This window comes from Hydra viridissima, unplaced genomic scaffold (genome assembly GCF_058129835.1).
Source record: "Hydra viridissima isolate aposymbiotic clone 2 unplaced genomic scaffold, HvirCarnegie_v1 scaffold_5, whole genome shotgun sequence".
Lineage (NCBI taxonomy): Eukaryota > Metazoa > Cnidaria > Hydrozoa > Anthoathecata > Hydridae > Hydra > Hydra viridissima.
In genome coordinates, this window is record NW_028324304.1 from 1,001,422 (window position 1) to 1,022,526 (window position 21,105).

At 31.9% G+C, this 21,105-nt stretch overlaps 1 protein-coding gene and 2 pseudogenes across 1 annotated transcript; all 3 read left to right on the top strand.

Moving 5' to 3' along the window:
• The first annotated feature begins 1,421 nt into the window (after positions 1–1,421).
• Positions 1,422–8,694, top strand: LOC149887724 (uncharacterized; annotated as a pseudogene).
• Positions 8,695–9,181: 487 nt separating this feature from the next.
• Positions 9,182–14,512, top strand: LOC149887725 (uncharacterized; annotated as a pseudogene).
• Positions 11,438–13,690, top strand: LOC149887726 (E3 SUMO-protein ligase ZBED1-like). The gene is made up of 2 exons (XM_090088751.1): positions 11,438–13,101; positions 13,307–13,690. The coding sequence occupies exons 1-2, from the start codon at positions 11,668–11,670 to the stop codon at positions 13,622–13,624; spliced, it is 1,752 nt and encodes a 583-aa protein (XP_089944877.1). The 5' UTR covers positions 11,438–11,667; the 3' UTR covers positions 13,625–13,690.
• Positions 14,513–21,105: the final 6,593 nt, after the last annotated feature.

Here is a 21,105-nt window from a genome sequence, read left to right on the forward strand (position 1 = left end):
CGTGGAAGTTGAAAGTACAAAAATGTACGACAAATCGCTAATATTCGCCATCTTGAAAAGTGATTTTTTTTTTTGTTTAAAAGTTATCATTTAAAAGTATTAACAACCTGGTTTTTATTTTATATATTAAAGATTTCGAATAATAGAAAAAAAAAACCGGTGTGACCGCAGTGCGTTAAGTTCATAATCAGGTGTATATTTAAAATCCTTATTTTTATAAGGATTGGTGCAATTTTACCGTTCTTTTTTGGTATATTACTGCAGCCCTGTGTAAATTTGCGTAAAAGTAAAAAAGTGTTTTACGCATTTTTACCGCCATTTGACCCCTTTTTTTTTCTCTACTAGCAGGTAATGGAATCCAATTGCGTTTACTCTTATCGTGTCAATTTGCTTCAACTGGATTGATAGTTTGTTAGCTTGAGTACCCTTTCGAAAATTTTGTCAGATAAGTTGAAAAATCATCCGTAATATATAATTGATATCTGAAATATCAACCGTAAAGTTAGTGAATTCAAGATGGCGAATATTTGTGGTATATTTTTGTACTTTCAACTTCAGATTAGAGCACTTTCCGTTAATTTTGAGACCTATGTTTTTATACGATTCTTAAGGTGGCTACCCACTATTAAAATCTGAAAAAATAAAAAAAAGGTGAAATTTTTTTTTTTCTTATTTGTGGAAGGTTTAACCTTAATAATCAATAAATAACGTACAACAATGGTATAAAAGTTTTATAACTTACCCGAATTTTGTTTTTTAAAAAGGGGCAAACCTCTAAAATTTTAAAAAATTTTGCTGAGTTAAAGATATTTACACTATGGTATCCTATTCAAATAAAAATTTGGGTAACTTGGGCTATTTTGGTATTTAATTTAAGCATTACACTAAATTGCAAATTCCAGAGCATTAAAAAAAATATATAATTTTTTTTTTAACTCAGCACATAGTTCATACAATAAACAATGTTTTTGAAAAGTTTGACTTAATTTGAAAAATTTGGCAGTTAGTTATCCTTGTTGAAAAATATGCTGTTTTTAAGTTAATTATGCACATAATTAATGACGTAATGTTGAAAAAATGAAAAATTTGTATTTTTTTATCTGTTTTGATTCCAATGCTACTAAAATGTTTAAGTGTGAGGTAAAAAAGCGATTCTAACAATATTTTTTTTTAAATAGTGGGTTGCCACCTTAATCAGCATAAAATTCTCTATCAAAATCTGTTATTTAAATAGAGAAAAACAACATTATAATAGAACTTAAAGTTTCGTGCCTTGCGGCAGTCATCAGCAATTAATGACATATATAAATATATATGTATATATATTCATATATAAATAAATGCCAATTAGCTTATTTTAAAATTGGCTAATTGGCATTTATTTTTGTTTCAGGTACTTAATAAATTCAAAGTTTTAAATTATGACTTCAAGGACTCCTCAATGGAGAAAAGTTAATAAAAGTATTGTAAAGTTAGCTTCTCAAACCAACGTTGCACCTATGAGAAATATTGCTGTTGATGATGATCTCAGTAGCGGACTGTTCATTAGGCTAACTAGGCTACAGCCTAAGGGCCTGTGATTTTAGGGCGCCTGTGCACGGGCTCTTTGGCCCCATGTCAAATCCGTGCATCTATCATCTATAATCTGTCAGTCAGATTCAGGCTTTGATCATATGCGATAATCGTGGAAACATTATCTTGTTCCTAAGTAAATAAAGTTTGATATACAGTATTATAACGATCTTTTGTGAAGTCGCTAAAATGTCATATCATCATAAATCAATAGCTCTAAGACGTCTTGAAAGAAAACGTGCAATAGAAGCACACACAGAAGTAATGTCAAAAACTGTTAAGCTCACGGAGATGTTTGGGAAGCAACAATCAGTAACAGTTACAGAACAAATGCCTCTTGATGATCCTTCTGCTAAATGTGCTATGCCTGAGGCAACATCTCATTCTCAAGATGTTTGAAATGTAGAAAATGATAATGACAACGAAACAGGAAGTAAGTTTGGCAATGACGATAATGGGCCAAAATTTGCTACTTTCAACGCAATTACTTTCAACGCAGAAAAATGTTTTTTGTGGTGTTGAGTTCAATGACTGGAAGAATGGCTTAGCCGTTATCTGTGCGCATGAAAAGTCATTAACCCACATAGCTGCCGTTTAGAGCACCAGAAGCCTTTAAGTGGCCGCAGCTCGTATCGATGAAAACATTGTCAAACAATTTAATGCAGAATGCCAATACTTCAGATCGGTGCTCGAACGTGTTGCTGAAGTAATCAAGTTTTTGGGCCAACAACTAATGGACACTTATGTTTAACCGAATCAAGCGTGCTAGCACACCAGATGCATGCAAGGTTGATCGATTAACTTGCCATGTTAGATATCAACCTGAAGACAGGTGCGTACTCGTTGAGCGTTTTCTCAAGTTTCTTGACATGAGTGGACATACTGCGAGTGAGATCTCAACAAGCCTTTTGGTGTTTTTAGAAAAGGTGGGTATTGACACTACAAACAGTCGTGGTCAATCATGTGATAATACTAGTAACATGTCTGGAATTTACCATGGTGTTCAAGCAATCATAAAGGCATAGAATTCATGAGCTGAATACATCCCGTGCTTTGCACAGTCATTGAACTTAGCAGGAAATGAAGCAGCAAACTGCAAATCACAAGCATCATCGTTCTTTGACATTTTTGAGAAACTTTACTCGTTTATAAGTGCTTTAACACATCGCTTAAGAAAAATCTGGACCCAACACCCGTTTTGAAGAGTCTTAGTGAAACCAGATGGTCAGCTAGAGCAGAGGCAGCAAAGGCTTTTTAACGATTTTGTTCTTTTTATTTTTACCATGAAATAAAAAATGCTTTGGAGAATATTAGAGACGATGTCTGTGAAAGAGCAGACACAAGACGCGAAGCAGACGGTTTAGTTTAGAAGCTGAATCAGCTTGATTTTAAAATTTTGGCTGAACTCTGGTCGACCAAAATGGATTGCTTCAAGGATACGTCTACAAGCCACAGATTTGGACCTTAACACAGCTGTCAGTATGATGCAATCACTAACTGACTACATGAGCAGTTTAAGAAAAGAGTTTGAGTTGTTTGAATTCAAACAACTCAAACTCTTTTCTTAAACTGCTCATAAAGTCACCTTTACGTTAACGTAAAGGTCAGGAGTAGTGCTAGTAAATTTACCGATATTTTAAAAAACCGGTAATTCGGTAAAAAAAAAAATTATTACCGGGTTACTGGTAATTTACCGGTTTTTTTTCTAAAGGCTTAAATAGTAATAATCTAAACACTGAAAACAACAAAAAGCATAACAAATGAATATATTAGTAAAACAGCATCAGTTTACAGGTCCATCCTAGTTAAAAATAAATAAATTAAACAATCAAAAAGATTTTTTTTATATAATAAAATATAATTAATTCATTTATTACACATTAACATTTTTGTACCTTAGCGTAAACATAAACAAGCATAAACATAAAGAAAACTTCATTTTTAAAATAAAAATAATTAATATACACTGTAAAAAAAAAAGGTTTCGCAAAAGGTTTTTTTACACTCGCATAAGGTTTTCTACCACTAGAAATCCTTTTGGTGTGTAAAAAAAGGTTTTTTGAAAGGGTTCTATTAGAAAACCCTTTAGCAAAGGGTTTTTCGTGGTAAAACGTAAGAAGCCAATAAATACCGAGTGTCGTTTATTGATATCGAGGCGTAATTAAAGAAGGATAAAAATAGAAAGGGTTTAAAATAGATTTAAAATCGCTTAGCAATATGATATTTTAAATAAAATAAATTATATTTATTTTATTGCATTACATTTAAAATTGTCTTTAGTTAAAATTTTTAAAGTAGAATACGCAAAAGAGTATATTTTCTATAGATCAATGTAATTCTTTTGAATTTTTAAAGAGTTAATAATTAAAATTTAATGTAGAAATAATAATAAAGTTAAGGAATTATGTCTGCAAATACTGAAAACTGGTCACCTGCAGAAGTAGCCAAATGGCTGATAGATAATGGATTTACTGAACAAACTGCAGCCGAATTTGAAAGTAATTTTTTTATTATTATGCATTTTATAGTAAACATTTTAATTGTACTGTTTAAATTGCAGATTCCTTATAATATACAATAGCCAAACATGCCCCAATTTCTTTGTGAATGTGGCAACAACTATTTTTCATTAGGAAAGTATTTGCGACATCTGATCTTGTTTCATGAAAATCAGCCTCTTTTTTACGTTAGATGTGTTTCAAGTGCATGCAAGCAAACTTTCAAAAGTGCTGATAGTTTAAAAAAACATGTTCAACGAATTGACTATAGTCAATTCTTTTCAAGGAGCATAAATTGCTTATTGAAGTAAGCTCTTTAAAAACACATTAAATTTAATGTTTCGTCGTTTAAACTTGTTCTGTACCTTGTGCCAATTAAACCTGCTGCAGAGAAAGCTCTTTCCGACTCTACACTGGTTGGGCGAACTGCTAAAATATACTTTTGGAGTTTGTTTAAATATTTTCCTTTAATATTTTGTTCCTTGAAATACGCCATTTCTTTCCTGACTATATTTAAAAGACCGGATGTTGTCTTCGGATCACTAATCTCTTCGTGAGCAATAGTTATCTTTTTTTTTAAATTACTAAATCAAGTTTTTCCTTCATTGAGATTGCTTGACTTGATGTCGCCACTGCTGATAAAACCGTAGATTCACTAGTTGATTCAGCTTCATACACTAGCACAACTTCAGCTTCAGTAGTTTCGGAATCGTTTTTTAAAAATTGTTGAATGATTTCTACAATATTTTTTTCCATAAGCAATTTACTTGTTGTATTAAACACGCCATAATTATTTTTATTATTTAAAGCTGTGCATGGACATGGTTCATGAAGATATAAATATATATCAGAATATACGGTTCTTCTCTCACTTATTCGAAATATTAAATCTTGTTTCAATTCATTACTTAAAAATTATCTTGGTTACTTAGTTCATCCAACATGAACCTAGTTGTCAAATCTGCAGCATATAGATTCGTGTCCCTTGAACAGAGAGCTTCCACAGCTACTTTAACAGGTTGCAAAGCCATTATTATATTTGATACAACATTGAGATCATTTTCTGATAAATCTGTATCGGATTTGATATCGATTAGACTCTTACGAACACAATTTTTAATCTCATAAATTCTTTCCAACATTATCAACATACTGCTCCACCGTGTTTTTGTGTCAAGGATTAGCTTAAGTTCTTTTTTAAATTCATCCTTAACATGTTTTTGGAGGATGTCATTTTTTGTTGGTGATCTACGGAACATGGCAACAATTTTTCGAATTTTTGTTACTATTGGACCTATACTTTCATGTTGAATTGATGAATCAGTAGTTGATGTATCCTCAATAACGTCAAAAACCGCAATATCTTCCATTACTCATCCTCTTCATCTTCACCATATTCAAATTCAGTAATAGCCACTTCTTGATTTTCTACGGAAATATTATCCGAAACAGGCCTTTTATACAGCACCTTAATTACTTATAACTGGATGCCGTGGGCTAAACAAAGTTGATGATTTACGCCCAGTAATCTGCCTACCTTTTTCATTACGGCGGCCCCATCCGTAGTAATGGAAATTACATTTTCTATCGCAATACTAAATTCTTTAAGTGTATTTTGAAGATACGTTATACATTTTTCAGCCGGCATCGATCCTTTAATCCTAACCAATCCGAGATTCCAAAATACATTATCATACGAGTGGACATTCACATTCATAAACCTTCAATTTTTGAGAGATGTCCATTCATCGAAAGTCAAGCTGAATAATTCACCACGGGCTATTCTTTCTGATAATTCTGTAACAATTTGTTTTCGGATTTTGTCACCGCACTGCAACACCATTTTCTTAATTGTTTTTGGAGACTTTGGGCAATCATATCCTTTGGATTTAAATAATTGCTGAAGATCGTATGGTGTGCAAATCATTTTAAATGATAAACAATCTCGTGCTGTCAGTCGTGTTAAAACAGCAGGAAATGAATTATCAATCGTTTTAGTAATGTTGAAATAATCAGAAGCTTTTGATCTAGAATTTGTATCATTCGTAACGGAAGTTGTGGTATTTTACCGAAATACCGGTAAATTATTTGAAAATTACCGGTAAATTTAAACATAATTTTTAACCAATTTACCGGTTTTTGTAGTCCTAGTCAGGAGCTTACAGGCAATAGTGCATACAACGAGCTAAGTACCACTGATCTCTATAATAACTGGATAGCGCAACTCTGAGCTAAACTTCTTATTTTTTGACGCCAAAATCGCCATATTGGAAAGCCCCAAAAATTTTAATCCCGTAAGCTTTAAGTTCTGTTTTTCGGCTTATCGCTTTATCGCTTTATCGCACGTATCAGATTTCTTTGTTCTGGGGCTTTCCAATTTGGCGATTTTGGCGTCGATTTCGATATTAGAGATGCGCTATCCAGTTATTATTGAGATCAGTGGCTAAGTACACATAAGCGTGTTAGAAGTACTCAAACCACTTTTCATGAAGGCAACAAAGAGGAAGTTAGCTTGTTACCAAGGGTTACCAAGGGTTACAAAGATTACCAAGGCTTGTTACCAAGGGAAGATTTTAGAATAGGCTTTTTCCTAAAAATCATAGACAGCATCTTGGCTGCTATGCAGAAGCGTCTTATTGCGTATTCAGGTGTTCGAGATAAGTTCTCCTTCCTACTCAATTTAGTTGATCTCCCTGACTCCTGTCTGCGTGAAGCCTCATCAACATATTACTATATTTTCTCTCAGATTGGTATTTTTTGCACAAGGGGCCCATAATATGTCATTAGCCTAGGGGCCCCAGATTTCTCAGTCCGCCACTAGATGATGTTGATGTGAATCAAGATTATGTTTTGGTTGAAAGTCCTAATCACAGTATTGTTAATTCATCTGAGAGCAGTGATGAAAATTATATTGAGGGAGAAGCCAGAATTTCTGACAATGGTGCAGAAGATATGTTTCAATCTATGTCGGCTAAATGGGTTGTACAAAATCAAATTTTCAACATAGCAACTAACAAATTACTTAAGTTGATTCGGTCATTCAGCCATAATAATTTACCAAACGATGTAAGAACGTTGTTAAATACACCTTAAAGTATTGAAGTAAAGGTTAAGTGTGGTGGGGAGTATATTTATTTTGGATTGCAGAAATGCATACTTAGAAATTTAATTAAGATATCCAACATTGATAAAATTGAATTATTTGTTAATATTGACGGTCTTCTGTTATTTAAAAGTTCTTCTGTTCAAGTATGGCTAAAATTATATTGGTTTAAAAAATTGCCACCATTTATTGTTGCAATATTTTGTGGAAATGCTAAACAACTCATCTGAGGAAGAGTTATTAGAAGATTTTTTAGAAGAACTAACATCTTTATGTTTGAGTGGCGTGAAGCATGCAGGAAAGCATTATCCTCTTTCTGTGAAATATTTCTGTTGTGGTGCTCCAGCAAGACAATTTTTTAAAATCTATTATCAGTCATAATGGTTATAATGCATGTGAACGTTGTGAAATCCGTGGGCAATATATCAATGGGCATTTTATATTTGAAGGACTAGATTATCCTTTAATAACTGATATTGGGTTTAATTTATGTAATTACAAAGAGCATCAAAATAGTTTATGCAGTTTATCAAAGATAAATTTTCCTTGTTGTTCAGGATTTGTTTTAGACATAATGGATTTAGTATATCTTGGTGTAGTTAAAAGAATCTTGACATGTTTGTCTGAAGGTCCAAATATATCTAAACTTGCACCTGCTCGAAAGGCAGCCATATTAGCGTATCTTCTACAATTTACTGGCAATATGCCATCTGAGTTTGTCTAACAATCACGAAGTCTGGCTGAGTTTAAATGAAGGAAAGCCACAGAGTTTAAGAACTTTCTTTTGTATACTGCCATGGTTGTACTAAAAGATATTGTTTCACACCAAACTTATCATCATTTCTTGGCATTATCTGTAGCAGTGACCATAATGGTTGATGACAAGTTTTTTAAAAATGGTGAATTAGTGTTACACTTACAACAGCTTTTAAATTGGTTTGTAAGCACTGCTCCTGTTTTGTATGGACAAGATTTTATGAGTTATAACATTCATAATTTAACTCACATTGGTGATGACATTAGTAATCATTCCTCTAGCTTGCAAGAAATCTCTGGTTTCACTTTTAAGAATTACCTTAGAACTCTTAAAAAGTATATTTGTAAACGTCAAAATCCATAGTCACAGATTGCTAAAAGAATCATTGAAATCAAAAATACTAATTCTTATAAAAATGAGAAGATTATGAAAACAAAAATTGCCTCTAATAACAAAGACAGCTGGTTTTTCCTTCATCAAAGTGATCTGCATTACAAAAACTTTGAACGAAAATGATATTGAATGTAATGTTTACAAGTTGTGCAGACTAGATGGGTTTTTTAGCAATCCATGTTGCTTAAAACTCTTGGATATTTATTTTCTGCATGCAAACAGCAGGTTTCAGAGAAAAGTCATTAAAAAGATTGAAATAAAAAATAAAGCATGTGCTATTCCATATAAAACTGGGATTGTTATTCTACCACTGCATCACAATGTTGAATTATAGATAACTTTTATTAAAAATTCAATAGTTCATAGTTGTTTCATTTGTGTTTATATTATTACTGTTGCTGTAATTTAGAACAGTATTTCAAAAGAGTTTAATTTTCCATGAAATATTCACTCATAAAGTTTGAGGTGCAGTATTTGTTTTTTGTTTTTTGTTTGTTTGAAGAATAAACCTGATACAGTTTACAATAAAATATGAAGTATAATCATGTGCAAATTATGTTTTGTTTTATTGTATTGAAAATTAGTCAAAAAATTTATATTTTCTGACATTAAACAATTTATAAGTATGTTTGATGGTTGAAAATATTCATATTTCTTTTAGTTATACTTTGCAAAACATTTCCTAAAATAAAAAATTCATTACTAATAAAATATAACTATTTAAAAAATAAGCACCATTAAGAGAATTAAACACTTTGAATAAATTCTCTCCTCAAAATTTCTTGCTAAAAATTTTACAGGTTTTTTCAATTTATTATCAGCTAATAACATCCAACTTATGGTCAAAATCTTTGAACTATGGTGTGGGCCAGAGCAGTTTAGCTTGAGTATTCAAAATAAGGTGTTATTTGTGAGTATGAAAATACAATTTCGTTAAATTGGATAAAGAATGGCTTTGTTTATTGGCCAAATTGAAAGGTGGAATCAGCAATTACAAAAAGATATGACCCAACGGATGATTGGCTTAAGTTTTAACTAAAATATTTCAAAATTACAGGTATTTTAAAATATTGTGTTAACATAAGGAAGAATGATTACAATAACACTTTATTTGTTAACTTTTTAAATTTACTATGAACACCATTTGTCCCCTTTTTTTTTAAGTTTTAATATTTTCATTTGCCTTATTGAAATCTTTAGATAATGATAAAAGTGAATGTGATGAGTATGGTGACAATGTTACTGCTGGAGAGACCAGTGGAGTAATGGATGTAATAAGTAAAAAATGTAATAAGCCTCCTATATCAGATAAACCTTTTTACATTTCAGTAAATATCTTTTTAAAGGGTTCCTAAAGTTACAAATACAAGGAGGATTTAGATTGCATAACTAGACATGAGGCCTGTTGATTGTTAGTATTTTTTGATTGTTTTTAATTGTAAAGACAAACAAAAAAAATTTCTTACAAACTAGCCACAAACTTTGATTTTTCATAACTTTTGAATTGTTGGTTAAGTTTTCCTATTTTTTAAAGCTATACAAAGCTATATTTTAAAATTGAAAATTAAAACAACTAGGTGAAAAATGACAAGATAAATTCTCCTTTGTTTTTGAAGACTTGTAAAAAACTGTAATGTTTGTTTTTTAAAGTTTTATATCTGCGCAAATGAACTTCTCCTGATAAGAAACAAATCACATTGCCACTTCTTGTTCCTCCGACTAAGAAAACAGAGCGAACAAAGAAATCTAATTTAGGTAAGCACTTGCATAAGTTTGTGCTTGCACCATTATTTTTTTTATTGAAGCTTCTTATGAATTTTAAAAAAACATATTAATTTTTTTTTTAATGTTCACTAAATATTTAAAGATACATCGTAAACAAGTCAGTTGTCCTTTTGGTAAAATTGATTGTTAGGTCATGATTTGGTTGATTTTTTATTGTTTAGATATTGAACAGTTCTTAAATGACAAAGATGAAAGTTAAAGTAGTGCAGGAGAGATGTCTCTTAAAAAGAAAAAGAAAGATAAATATATACTCTATATTTAAAATCAACATCAGTATAAAGAAAATGTAATGTTAAAAAAATATTTATAAAAATTTTAAGGTTTGTCCTTGTGAGTTTATTTTTTGTAATAGTATCTATTTTTGCTAAAATTATATTAGGTTGTTTACCACTTAAATCATTGTCAGGGAGTTCATATGTTAGCATGCCAAAGAAGTGATTCTGTGGTTGAGCTAGAAAATGATTGTATAATATCTTCAGTGATCCCATTGATTTTGCCACTAAGGAAAGACTCTGCAAGTGTGCGTGATGAAGTCTTTTTAAACAACAATGATGATAAAGGTAATATAGTTTCTGAGCTTACTTTTTTTGCCAGTTTTTTTGTAATTGTTTCATTGTATTGCTATTTGTTATCAGCAATCTAAAATGACACTGTTGTGTCATTCTAGATTGCTGATAACTTGAAAGAGTCTGATGCTTTAATATGCAGGCTGGAATTTTTGTTTGATAAAGATTTTTGACACAATTTATTCTTTTCATATTTAGCATTTCAATTGATGGAAATTCAAAAGTTGGAACAGATCAATACAAGGCTTGACAATCTGTTTAGATTAGTTCATACTTTTAAAGAAAATAAAGGTGATGTTTATCATCTTCCCAAACCATTTGCTAAGCTTGCAGATTTCATTAACTTTGATGCAGGGTTAACAAACCCGAAAGAGTTTAAATCATTTTTAAGGTTTTAATTGTTTTAAACTATTTATATGAACTGGGTATGAAAAATAAGACGGCGTGAGCTATTCTAAATTTTATATAAGAAACATTCAAAACATTTTCATGTTTTGAATTTTTTTTTACTAGAGGTCTGCCATTTTTATAAAGTTTGAATAATTTGCGTGTTTTCAAGTTATTAGAAGAGTTTATATTAGGGCTTGCAAAGTTAACGCGTTGAAAACGCGTTAAAGCGCTAATAATTTAACGCAAGTTAAAAAAATTAACGCAGATGAAATTTTTTAACTCATAAATTTTCATAAAACCCTAACCCTAACCCTGACGATTAGATTAGATCATAAATTATTTTGGCGATGCTAATTTTAGTTAGCATCAAAAAATAATTTTTGAGCAATAAAGAAATTTTTATACCACTTTCTTATTTCTAATCAATGTTTACTCATTGATGATGCCATTTTGTTTTATTTGTCTCAATTATGTCTCTCTTACCTTATAATTTTTGTTTTCGAAATTGTTTTGATCGCGTTGTTGTTTTGTTAATAAATTTATTAAATTTCCAAAATTTTAATATCTTATCCTGATGAACTTTATTTGTTAATAATTTAAATTATGGGTTCAAACGGCAATCAATCTATCCTCAACGGAGCCTTTATTTTTAAAGACGAATCAAAAAAATTGATTATCTGTAAATATTGTTCCAAAGAATTTGCATATCACCGAAGTCTTACAACGCTTCAGTATCATTTGAACAGTAAACACGTGTTCTTCGCAACTACTAGTAAAAATCAAAACAAGATCGTGAGTTCCTCAAAACAACTTACAATTGAGGACAGTATTAAATCACAAAATGGCGTAAATAAACAAATTTCTGCAGATAAATCAAAGGAAATTACGGAAGCCATTGTTTGCTGGGTTGCCAGTAGCTGTCGACCACTCAACATTGTTACAGATCCAGGTTTGACGAATGTCATTCGAACAGCAACGTCCGACTACAGTTACAATCTTCCCTGTCAAAACACAATTAAAATTAAAATGCAAACACTCTATGAAGATGAGAAGAAAAAAAAAATAGACCTCGTAAACATGGCTACTAGTATAGCAATTACCTGTGATCATTGGTCTTCAATGGGTAATGTCAGTTACCTTGGTTTAACATGTCATTTGATAGACAACAACTGGATGTTGAACTCATTTGCCTTAGGTGTTCATCAAACATTGGACCGACACACCAGTGACAATGTTTCAACCCACATCAGAAATATTGCAGATGAATGGGGATTATTTGAAAAAATATTTTCTATTGGTACTGATAACGGTAGAAACATTGTAAAGGCTGTATCAAGTTTTCCCTTCAAACATCTTCCATGTTTCGCACATACCGTTCAGCTAATTATAAAATCTGCCATTGAAGAGACTGCATTTGACATAACACTAGCTAAATGTCACAGAATTGTTGGACATTTTAAACATAGTCCAGCAAATAATATGGAATTACATGAAAATCAGATTGACCTCGACCTGCCACAAGAAAATCTAATTCAGCATGTTGTTACAAGGTGGAATAGCATGTATGATATGCTGAGACGTATGTTGAAACATAAAAAAGCCATCACAGTAACACTTGATGAGCAAAACCATTACTTACAGAATTTGACAGAAAGAGAGTGGGAAAAAATGGAGAAAATTGCTGATGTTTTGCAACCATGCAAAGTGGCTTCAGAATTGTTAGGTGGTAATAAATACGTATCTAGTTCGGTGGTTTTACCAATTATATGCCACTTATCACGTGAAATGGTTATTCAAGATGATGATCCTCGTTACATCGCGCTATTTAAAGAAAAATTTGTAAATGAAATGGAGCGCAGATTTAATGATTTTTCGAATGATAGTTGGTTGCAAATCTCGTCAGCATTGGATTCAAGATTTAAAAATTTATCGTTTATAGCTTCAAATGAAAGATCAAATGTCTGGCAGAGATTATCGAAGCTTCTTGAATCTGTTCCAGACCTCAGACCAGTATCAATAGAACAAGAACCAAAAGAGGTGAGCATTTTGTAGTAATAAATTTGATATTGTTTTTTTATTGAATTATTCTAATGACATAATAATAGATTCAAAATTGCATTTATTAAAATAATCGTTTTAATGATAGATAAAACTCTATGAGTACTATAATATTAATTGAAATAGTTAGATAATATCTATATGCTTTATTTATGGTAATATTTGAATAATTATTTTGCAACAGCCATCAGCAAAAAATTTTAAAATGGCATTCAATCTACCAGATCTGGATGAAGTTGATTCCCCAAGTGAAGATGAAGTGAGTCGATATCGAAAAGAACCCTGCGCCAAAATGGATTCAGATCCTCTTCAGTGGTGGAAGCTACATCAAGGTTCATATCCTCGATTAGCAACAATCGCAAAGAAATATTTGTCAGTTCCAGCGGCTACAGTTCCATGCGAAAGACTGTTTTCAACCGCTGGATTCATTGCAGACAAGCACAGATCATCTCTGCTGCCAGATTCATTGAACATGTTATTATGTTTAAAAGACTGGCTTTAAGAAATTTTTTGTTTCAAGTTTTTAAAATATTTTATTTTTATTGGTTGTATTAGAAACAATATAAACTATAATTAGAACTTTTTTATGATGTTTTATCATTTGCATGCAAATAGATCAAATGATTTAAAAAACTTTTCCTGTTTGTTTCCTTCATTTATTTAAATTATAATGTTCGATTAATCGCGCGATTAATTATGATCAAAAAATTTAATCGTGCGATTAATTGCGATTAAAAATTTTAATCGCATGCAAGCCCTAGTTTATATACATACACCCATATATACATACACACACCCATATATACATACACACACCCATATATATGCACAGGTTTCAATATATATTATAACCGTAAAATTACTTTTCCATTACAGGTGAAAGAACTTTCTAGACTTGGTGGGAGCAGCGCTAAAAAATGTGTGGCAAATTTGTTAAACAGGTATATTTCAATACACCGGTTCAAATCAAATATGAATAGACATGTCTAGACATGTCTGTCTACTAACTACTTAGTTGTATTGATGTGTGCTTTTTCAAATTTTAATTGAGATATCCATTGTTGTTTTATTGCATAATTTTATCATGATTTAGTTAATATAGTTTTTACTGTATGTTTTAAATTAAATTTATTTTGTCTTTACAGGTTAATAGCAAATAAACTGCAAGCAAAGTTTAATTTGACTGGATCTAACGCAAAGCAAATAAAAAAGATAGGATTTCAAAATTTAAATATTTACAGAGGAGTTATTGGTATGTGTGTATATATATATATATATATATATATATATATATATATATATATATATATATATATATATATATATATATCCCAAATATTGAGTATTTTAGCTTACTCAATGGTTCGCATTAGATAAACAACTTGAGTAGTTGCAACCACATAATATATATTTATAATACAATAAGTTTAGTACAAAGTCTTAATAAAGTACTCTAACATAGTCAAGTATAAAATTAACAAAAAAACTTAAGAAAGCATGGCTAGCACACAATGCATTGCGGGGATACTATAAACCCGCTAGTTTATTATCGGGAAGCCGAACAGGCTTCAACACTCCCGCCGCCTTTGACCAGTAAAGGAATAGTTTTCTCATTAACGCAGGTGATAGTTATTATCTTCGCTTTGTTAGAACATTCGATAGGATATAGCTTATTAATAGGTCGACTAACTAAACACGATTTTCCGCTTTCTTGTATGTAATTAACTTTAGCAACTCGAACGACCCCATCGTTGGAATATATTAATTCTTTAACTCGTGCTAACTTCCACAACTGTCTTTGCAATTATCGTTTTCAATTAATACAATGTCGTTAACACTAATACCATTACTATCATTATTTTGATTTGATTTATGGTATTCACGCAACTCTGTCAAGTATTCACTTTTGAATCTGCTTCTAAAATGATTCAACGTATTAGTTAAAATTCTATTTCTTATATACACATCTTGTTCTATCTTATCACTTGAACTTAAACTTGATTCAAAACGGAGCTTATGACCAAAAACTAAGTGATTGGGAGTGAGTGCTTCATTGCCCTGGTCGTTATACAAATAAGTTAATGGTCGGTTGTTTAATACCATTTCAATTTCCGAAAGCAATGTTCGTACTTCTTCATATGAAGATTTCGAGGACTTTAACGCCTTTTTTAAACATCTTTTTGTCATTCGAACCAGTCGCTCAAACATCCCTCCCCACCAAGGTGCAGAAGGCGCATTAAATTTCCATTTTATAGAATGGTTAGCAGCAAACGATTGAGTTTCAGATGACACAAACTGAGAACCATTGTCTGAATAAATTATATCAAGAACCCCCCGTCTCCCTATAAATCTACGAATACCCATAATGCACGCATTTGATGAGCAGTCAGCTACTAAGTCTAACAAAATTGAACGACTACTGCAAAATGTAAACAAAAAAATCCATGCCTTATTTGATGTACTACCATTGTAAACATCTTTAACATAAAGTGGGCCTGCATAATCTAAAGCAACAGACTTGAAAGCGAAATCAAAGTTTAAACGACTTTCAGGTAGAGGAGGAGCAGGTGGGTAACAATAAGGTTTACTCTCTAGACGTCGACAAGTTGTACATTCTCGTATCACACTTTTTGCTAGTTGTCTACAACAAGGTATCCAATACTGGGATCTCAATGCATTAACTGTTTCTTTTACCCCATTGTGCTTGACAAGTTTATGAAAATGTAAAATTAATAATTTAGCAAAATAACAGCTTTTAAAAATAAAAATAGGAAACATAGTGTCATATTCTAGGTCAGCATTCTCGATTCTGCCACGACATCGAATTATTCCATCTTCAGTGAATAAACGAAGATCTTTTCGTAATTGTTTGAAACTATTTTCATCAGTTAGATTTAATTGTGAAAATTTAATCCACAGTCGCTTTGAGTTATCTATTTCTTCAGCTGTAATTGGACCGATCGTCATACTGTTCTTTCTTTTACCTTTTACATTATTGAGAAATCGCAGAATCCATGATGTTACTCGAAGTAAGCACCTATAATCACTAAATTTAGTAATGTTAATAAAGTCAAGATTAAGATTACATACAGAGTGTGCAACATTACATAAAACTTCCAGTGATTCATCTGAATGAGTGGCATGTTCATAATATGGCCATTTGATATTAACATCATTTAAAAAATTGGGGATATATATATATATATATATATATATATATATATTAACATATTAGGGATAGTCAATTTGAGGAAATTTTCAAATCTAAAATACCATACACTCTAGATTTGGGGCAAATGTTAAAAAAACAATTCCCAAAAAATTTCAGCTCAACAGGTCCACTCTATCCTTACCCCCTAAGCACTTTTTTTGAAAAAAAATTCTCAAAAACCATCAAAAACAGCCAATTTTCCAGGTCCAAGGGGAAAGTTAAATGAAAAAAATTTTTTTTTCTGGGATGTTTATTTTTACCTATATTTTTTAGCAAAAGTACATGGTATCGTAGTTTTTTAAACAAAAAAATTTTTTTTTTGTAGTTAGATTTGAAAACATTACAATATTTGATAATAGTTTCATGTTATTGGATTAAGTTTCAAAAGCAAATAAATTCCGTGTTTATGTTCATTTTCACCACTTTTCTTCCTCTCAAGTGAAAATAAGCTTTCTGCAAATTTACTTTTAGAAAGTTTGTTTGAATGTCTTCCAGGTGTTCTAAAAGCACAACGAACTTTTTCAACAGTTAGTAATGTGTTCTGTTTATCTTCCTCATTATTGTATCGGTGAATAAACTGCTGCATCATTCCAACAGATCTTTCTGAATGATCATTTACTACAATAAAAGATTTGGCATAATTCTGAAAGCTTTTAAAAGCAGATTGAGTAAACCAAAACTCAGAGGGAAGCAAAAGCCAATCTTTTATCCTTTGTTTCTCTAATCCAATTCTATCAAACATAAGATATGAAAATTCATCAACCAACAGAGCAAGTAAAAAAGGATGTTCACTAAGTTCGTTTCCCATTTTTTATATCTATTTTTGATTTGTTTTTAGTATTGTGCCATGATGAAATCGGCATTTTAAAAGTTAAAATTGGTTTTGCAAGATTTGTTTTCTCCTCAAATGACATATTATCATCCAACAGAGCAAGAGGAATCATTTTTGAATCTAAATACCAACTATGTTTGTAAAGAGAGTTTAAAACTGCATCGACAGCATCTGGTTTGGTACAAAGTTTTCGGTACTGTTGCATTTGGTGTATTGCTTTTATATCAAGAAAGGGAGCTCTAAAAGCGTCATTATACCATTTGGCATAAAAGCAAACTGTAAATTCTTTTATTAGTCTGATTTCTGTCTTGAGTTTATTGTTTTGGTTTACAAACTCAAGATGGCTGGAAAGAAGTTGTAGCTTTAGGTAGTAAAGTGTTTGGATAAGAACCTAGCATGATGAACTGCTCCAGGTTTTCTTAGTGTTAATGAAGAGGAAGAAAGGTAAATTACGACGAGTTCTGCAAGCTCCTTTCTATATGATAAAACCTTTATTTTCTTTTCCCTTTGTAATATATTCTTGGCAAAAGTTCAAAGACTCTTGCGCAGCTTTCTCAAAAATGGTTCCCCTTACTACTTTCCAATCAAACTTTATCAGTTCTGTTTGATTGTAATTAAAATCAGGATTTTCAAAATTTGTTTTTAATTTTTTAAAAATGGGATTATCTGATCCTGTGGAATGTTCATCTGAAACAGAATTACAAAAATGAACCATTCTTAATTCACATACATGATGTCTGCATGCAACAAGTAAAAGATATTTGTCTATATTGTTGGATATTCTAATTAAAGAACCTTTCTTTAACCCAGTGTTACTTGCAGTTGTATCAAAACATATACCTCCTACTTTGGATTCAAGGTTGTACTCCTTAAGAAGGTCCATTGCACCATTGCACTTATCTTCACCAGAGGATGATGGTAAAGGAAGTACACCAAGCAAGTGTGCCTCACCTTCAATATTTACGAGTACAGCCAGTCTATCAGTTTTAATTCTTTTTCCTTTGTTTAGTTCAATTAATTTTTTGCCATCAAAATGCACTATGCATGGGCATGGGGATTCATTAATTGCTTTTTGAACATCTTCTTTTGATATCATGCATATATTATGATTTGCATGTTTCATTTTTCTAGCTGCTGTAGACTGGCTACATTTGAAATCTGTCAGATCAGATCCTGATTGTGTTAGAATTGCACCTGTAACTTTATGTAAAACACTTGGAGAAATATCACTGATTGTAGCCATAAGAGCTACATTACCAGCAAAAACATCTACGGGAATTCAGCAGTGACTTTTTGTTGTGAAGGTTTTCTTTTAAACCACTCTCCAGTATCAAAATCAGTATCATTCAAGGAGTCCTCACTAGTATCTTTATTATTCTCAACATTAGTTGTACCCTCTAATTCTTTATACAGTTGTTTCACTTGCTGCTTTCTCTTTCTGCTACTCTCCATTGCCTAAAAATGTAACAAATAACTCACTTCTTATTAATTTAATTAAATTATACGAGAGACTGAAATAGTGAGTGAACATCTTTTTTTTTGGTTCAGCTATTTTTATTTTAAACCGTCTTAAGTGGCATGTAAATTGTAAGTAAGTTGGTTAGAAAGCCTAGCAATCTTTTGTTTTTTGGTTTAAAAGGAATACATACTATTTTTCTGTACTTCTTATCTTCTGATCCAAGCATAAGTCTTCTTTACCCTTCTTGGTTCTCCAGAAACTCCAAATCCACAAGCTTGTCTAAATCAGATCTTTTTTTGTCATTTTTTATTGTACTCCATAGATCAGGAATGCCAGCCCAGAATATTTGTTCAGGTAAACTTTAAAATCTTGTTGCTTCGCCAAATCTGCAGCGGATCCCCTTTTTTCATGCTTCTTAAGTTTTGAATATTCATTGTCCAGATTTGAAAGATTTTTCACTAGACTTTGATCGTTTAGTATAAAAAATCCAGCTTTAATTCATGGCGCTTTTACCTTGGCCATAATACAATCACATTTACTTTTTATTGCACATCTTTCAAAGTTTTTCTGAGGAGGATAAGCAAGAATAGTGGCTTTTTTTGATGTACCTGGGAAAAATGATTTGTTGGGGAGGGGGTTCAACTTTGAGGGGAGGGGAGGGGGTTCAAAATCTCTTTTTAAAGTTACTAGGGGATAAAATGAGCTTACGTATCCCGTTACAAAAAAGTACATGGTGGGGTTTACACGCCATCTTTGAAACGTTTTAAGTTATAACCTGAGGGAGAATAAACAGTTCGGTTATTTCACAGGTCACGTGCATGTTCATAGTTCCAAGTTTTGAAAGGATCCAGCGTAGCTTGAATAAAAAGTGAACACGCACGTGCCCAGATTGGCGACCATCTATAGGCTGTAGGAAAATAACAAAGAAGATTTGAGCGCCTCCGAAAGAATTTAGCTCCCTTAGGATTTCAGCAAAAAAATATATTTAACGGAGAAAAAAATTAAAGAGCAAGGTTAGGCAGCAGTGGCGGCAATAGCATCAGCAGCAGCAACAAAACAAACAATAAAAAAAAAAAAAAAAACGGCTGCATGAAAAAAAAAAAAAAAAAAAATCCGTTTTTACACTTGCGTGTTTGTCTGTGTGTAATCCTTAATTGCATGGTTTTTTGTTGTTGGTTTTACCTTGTCATTTTTCTTCTGCGCACGTTCTCTTGGTCAGTAGTTTTTTGAAATGCGAAAAAAAACGTCAACGAAAAGAAGTGAACGGGTCATTGCACGTCATGTCTAACAAACAAGAGGGGTAAAGACAAAGACGTCCGCTGTCGATAACTCATACATACTCCAAGCTGACACACTCTTGAGACACTTCGAAATAAAGCAAATGATCAAAGCCATAACACTTGACAAAATCGAAACAAAAATCACAGCATGCGCAGACAACCCGTTATTTTACATTAAAGGAAAAAAACGTAAAGCTAGAACTAAACATTCCTCTAAAACACGTCAAACTTGCGAAGAGCATAAAACTCAACAGATAACAAAGTTACGACGCTCTAGTTCTTTTGCATTTTGTTTTTTAAATGACCCCGTCTCTAAACCCCGAAAAGACTAAAACGCGACAGTCGAGAAGTTCGCCAATACCTTTGCATAATAACTTTTAGGAAAATCTATTTGGCTTTTCTTTTGTAGAATCTATTCGCCGAAATTTTGGTGTTTTCTGGGTACGCTACTCGCGACATTAAGAACTTTTGAATCATTCCTTGGCACTAGTTGCTGGCTGTTCTAGTAGTGTTTTGGATTTGGGTATCAGGACGAGATTTTTGTCTGTATATGTAAGAGAAAACTTTTTTTCAATATATCTTTGAATGGGTGCTCCGATCTTTGGTTATTGAGAAAGTTTTTCAACTAAATAATTGACGTAAAGGGCATTAAATTGCAGTGCAATTGATTAATCAATGGTCTCATTTATCAATGTTAAAGGCCTTAGGCTCTGATACACGACTTTGTAAATGTTTTTTTGTATCATTAGTCGGCACTCTTAACCGAAAGCGCTCTGTGCGGTATATAGGTTTTTCGAAGCCAGTGCTCGTATAGGTCCGGGCTTTTTTCTCCAATAATATAATGAAGTTGTCTTAGTCTAACGTTTTATGATTTCTCATTGTCTTTTTCTGCTTCTCATTCCCACAATGTTCATGGACATGTTTTTTTATTGTCATTTTTTTAGTTGATTTTTGGTTTCTTTTTGGAAGACATTGGTCATGGTATTGGGTTTGGTCTCTGTGTGTCTTTTGTTTGTTTTTGTTTCTTGTAGTGGTGTTTTTTGTATTTCGTCTTTAGATCCTGTGTGTTTTCCTTTTTGTTTTGTTAAGGTTTTCTGTTCTCTGTTTGCCAACTTTGGTTGGTATCGTTTCACTTTTCCTTTTCGTAGGTATTTGGATATTTTTATTAGACTGATTGCCTATATCCATGGGGGTGTTCACT

Excerpts from the sequence above, each read along its gene's own strand:
- LOC149887726 (XM_090088751.1), top strand. The coding sequence starts at position 11,668 with ATGGGTTCAAACGGCAATCAATCTATCCTCAACGGAGCCTTTATTTTT. Across the intron at positions 13,102-13,306 it reads TAGAACAAGAACCAAAAGAG|CCATCAGCAAAAAATTTTAA; the intron begins GTGAGCATTTTG and ends ATTTTGCAACAG.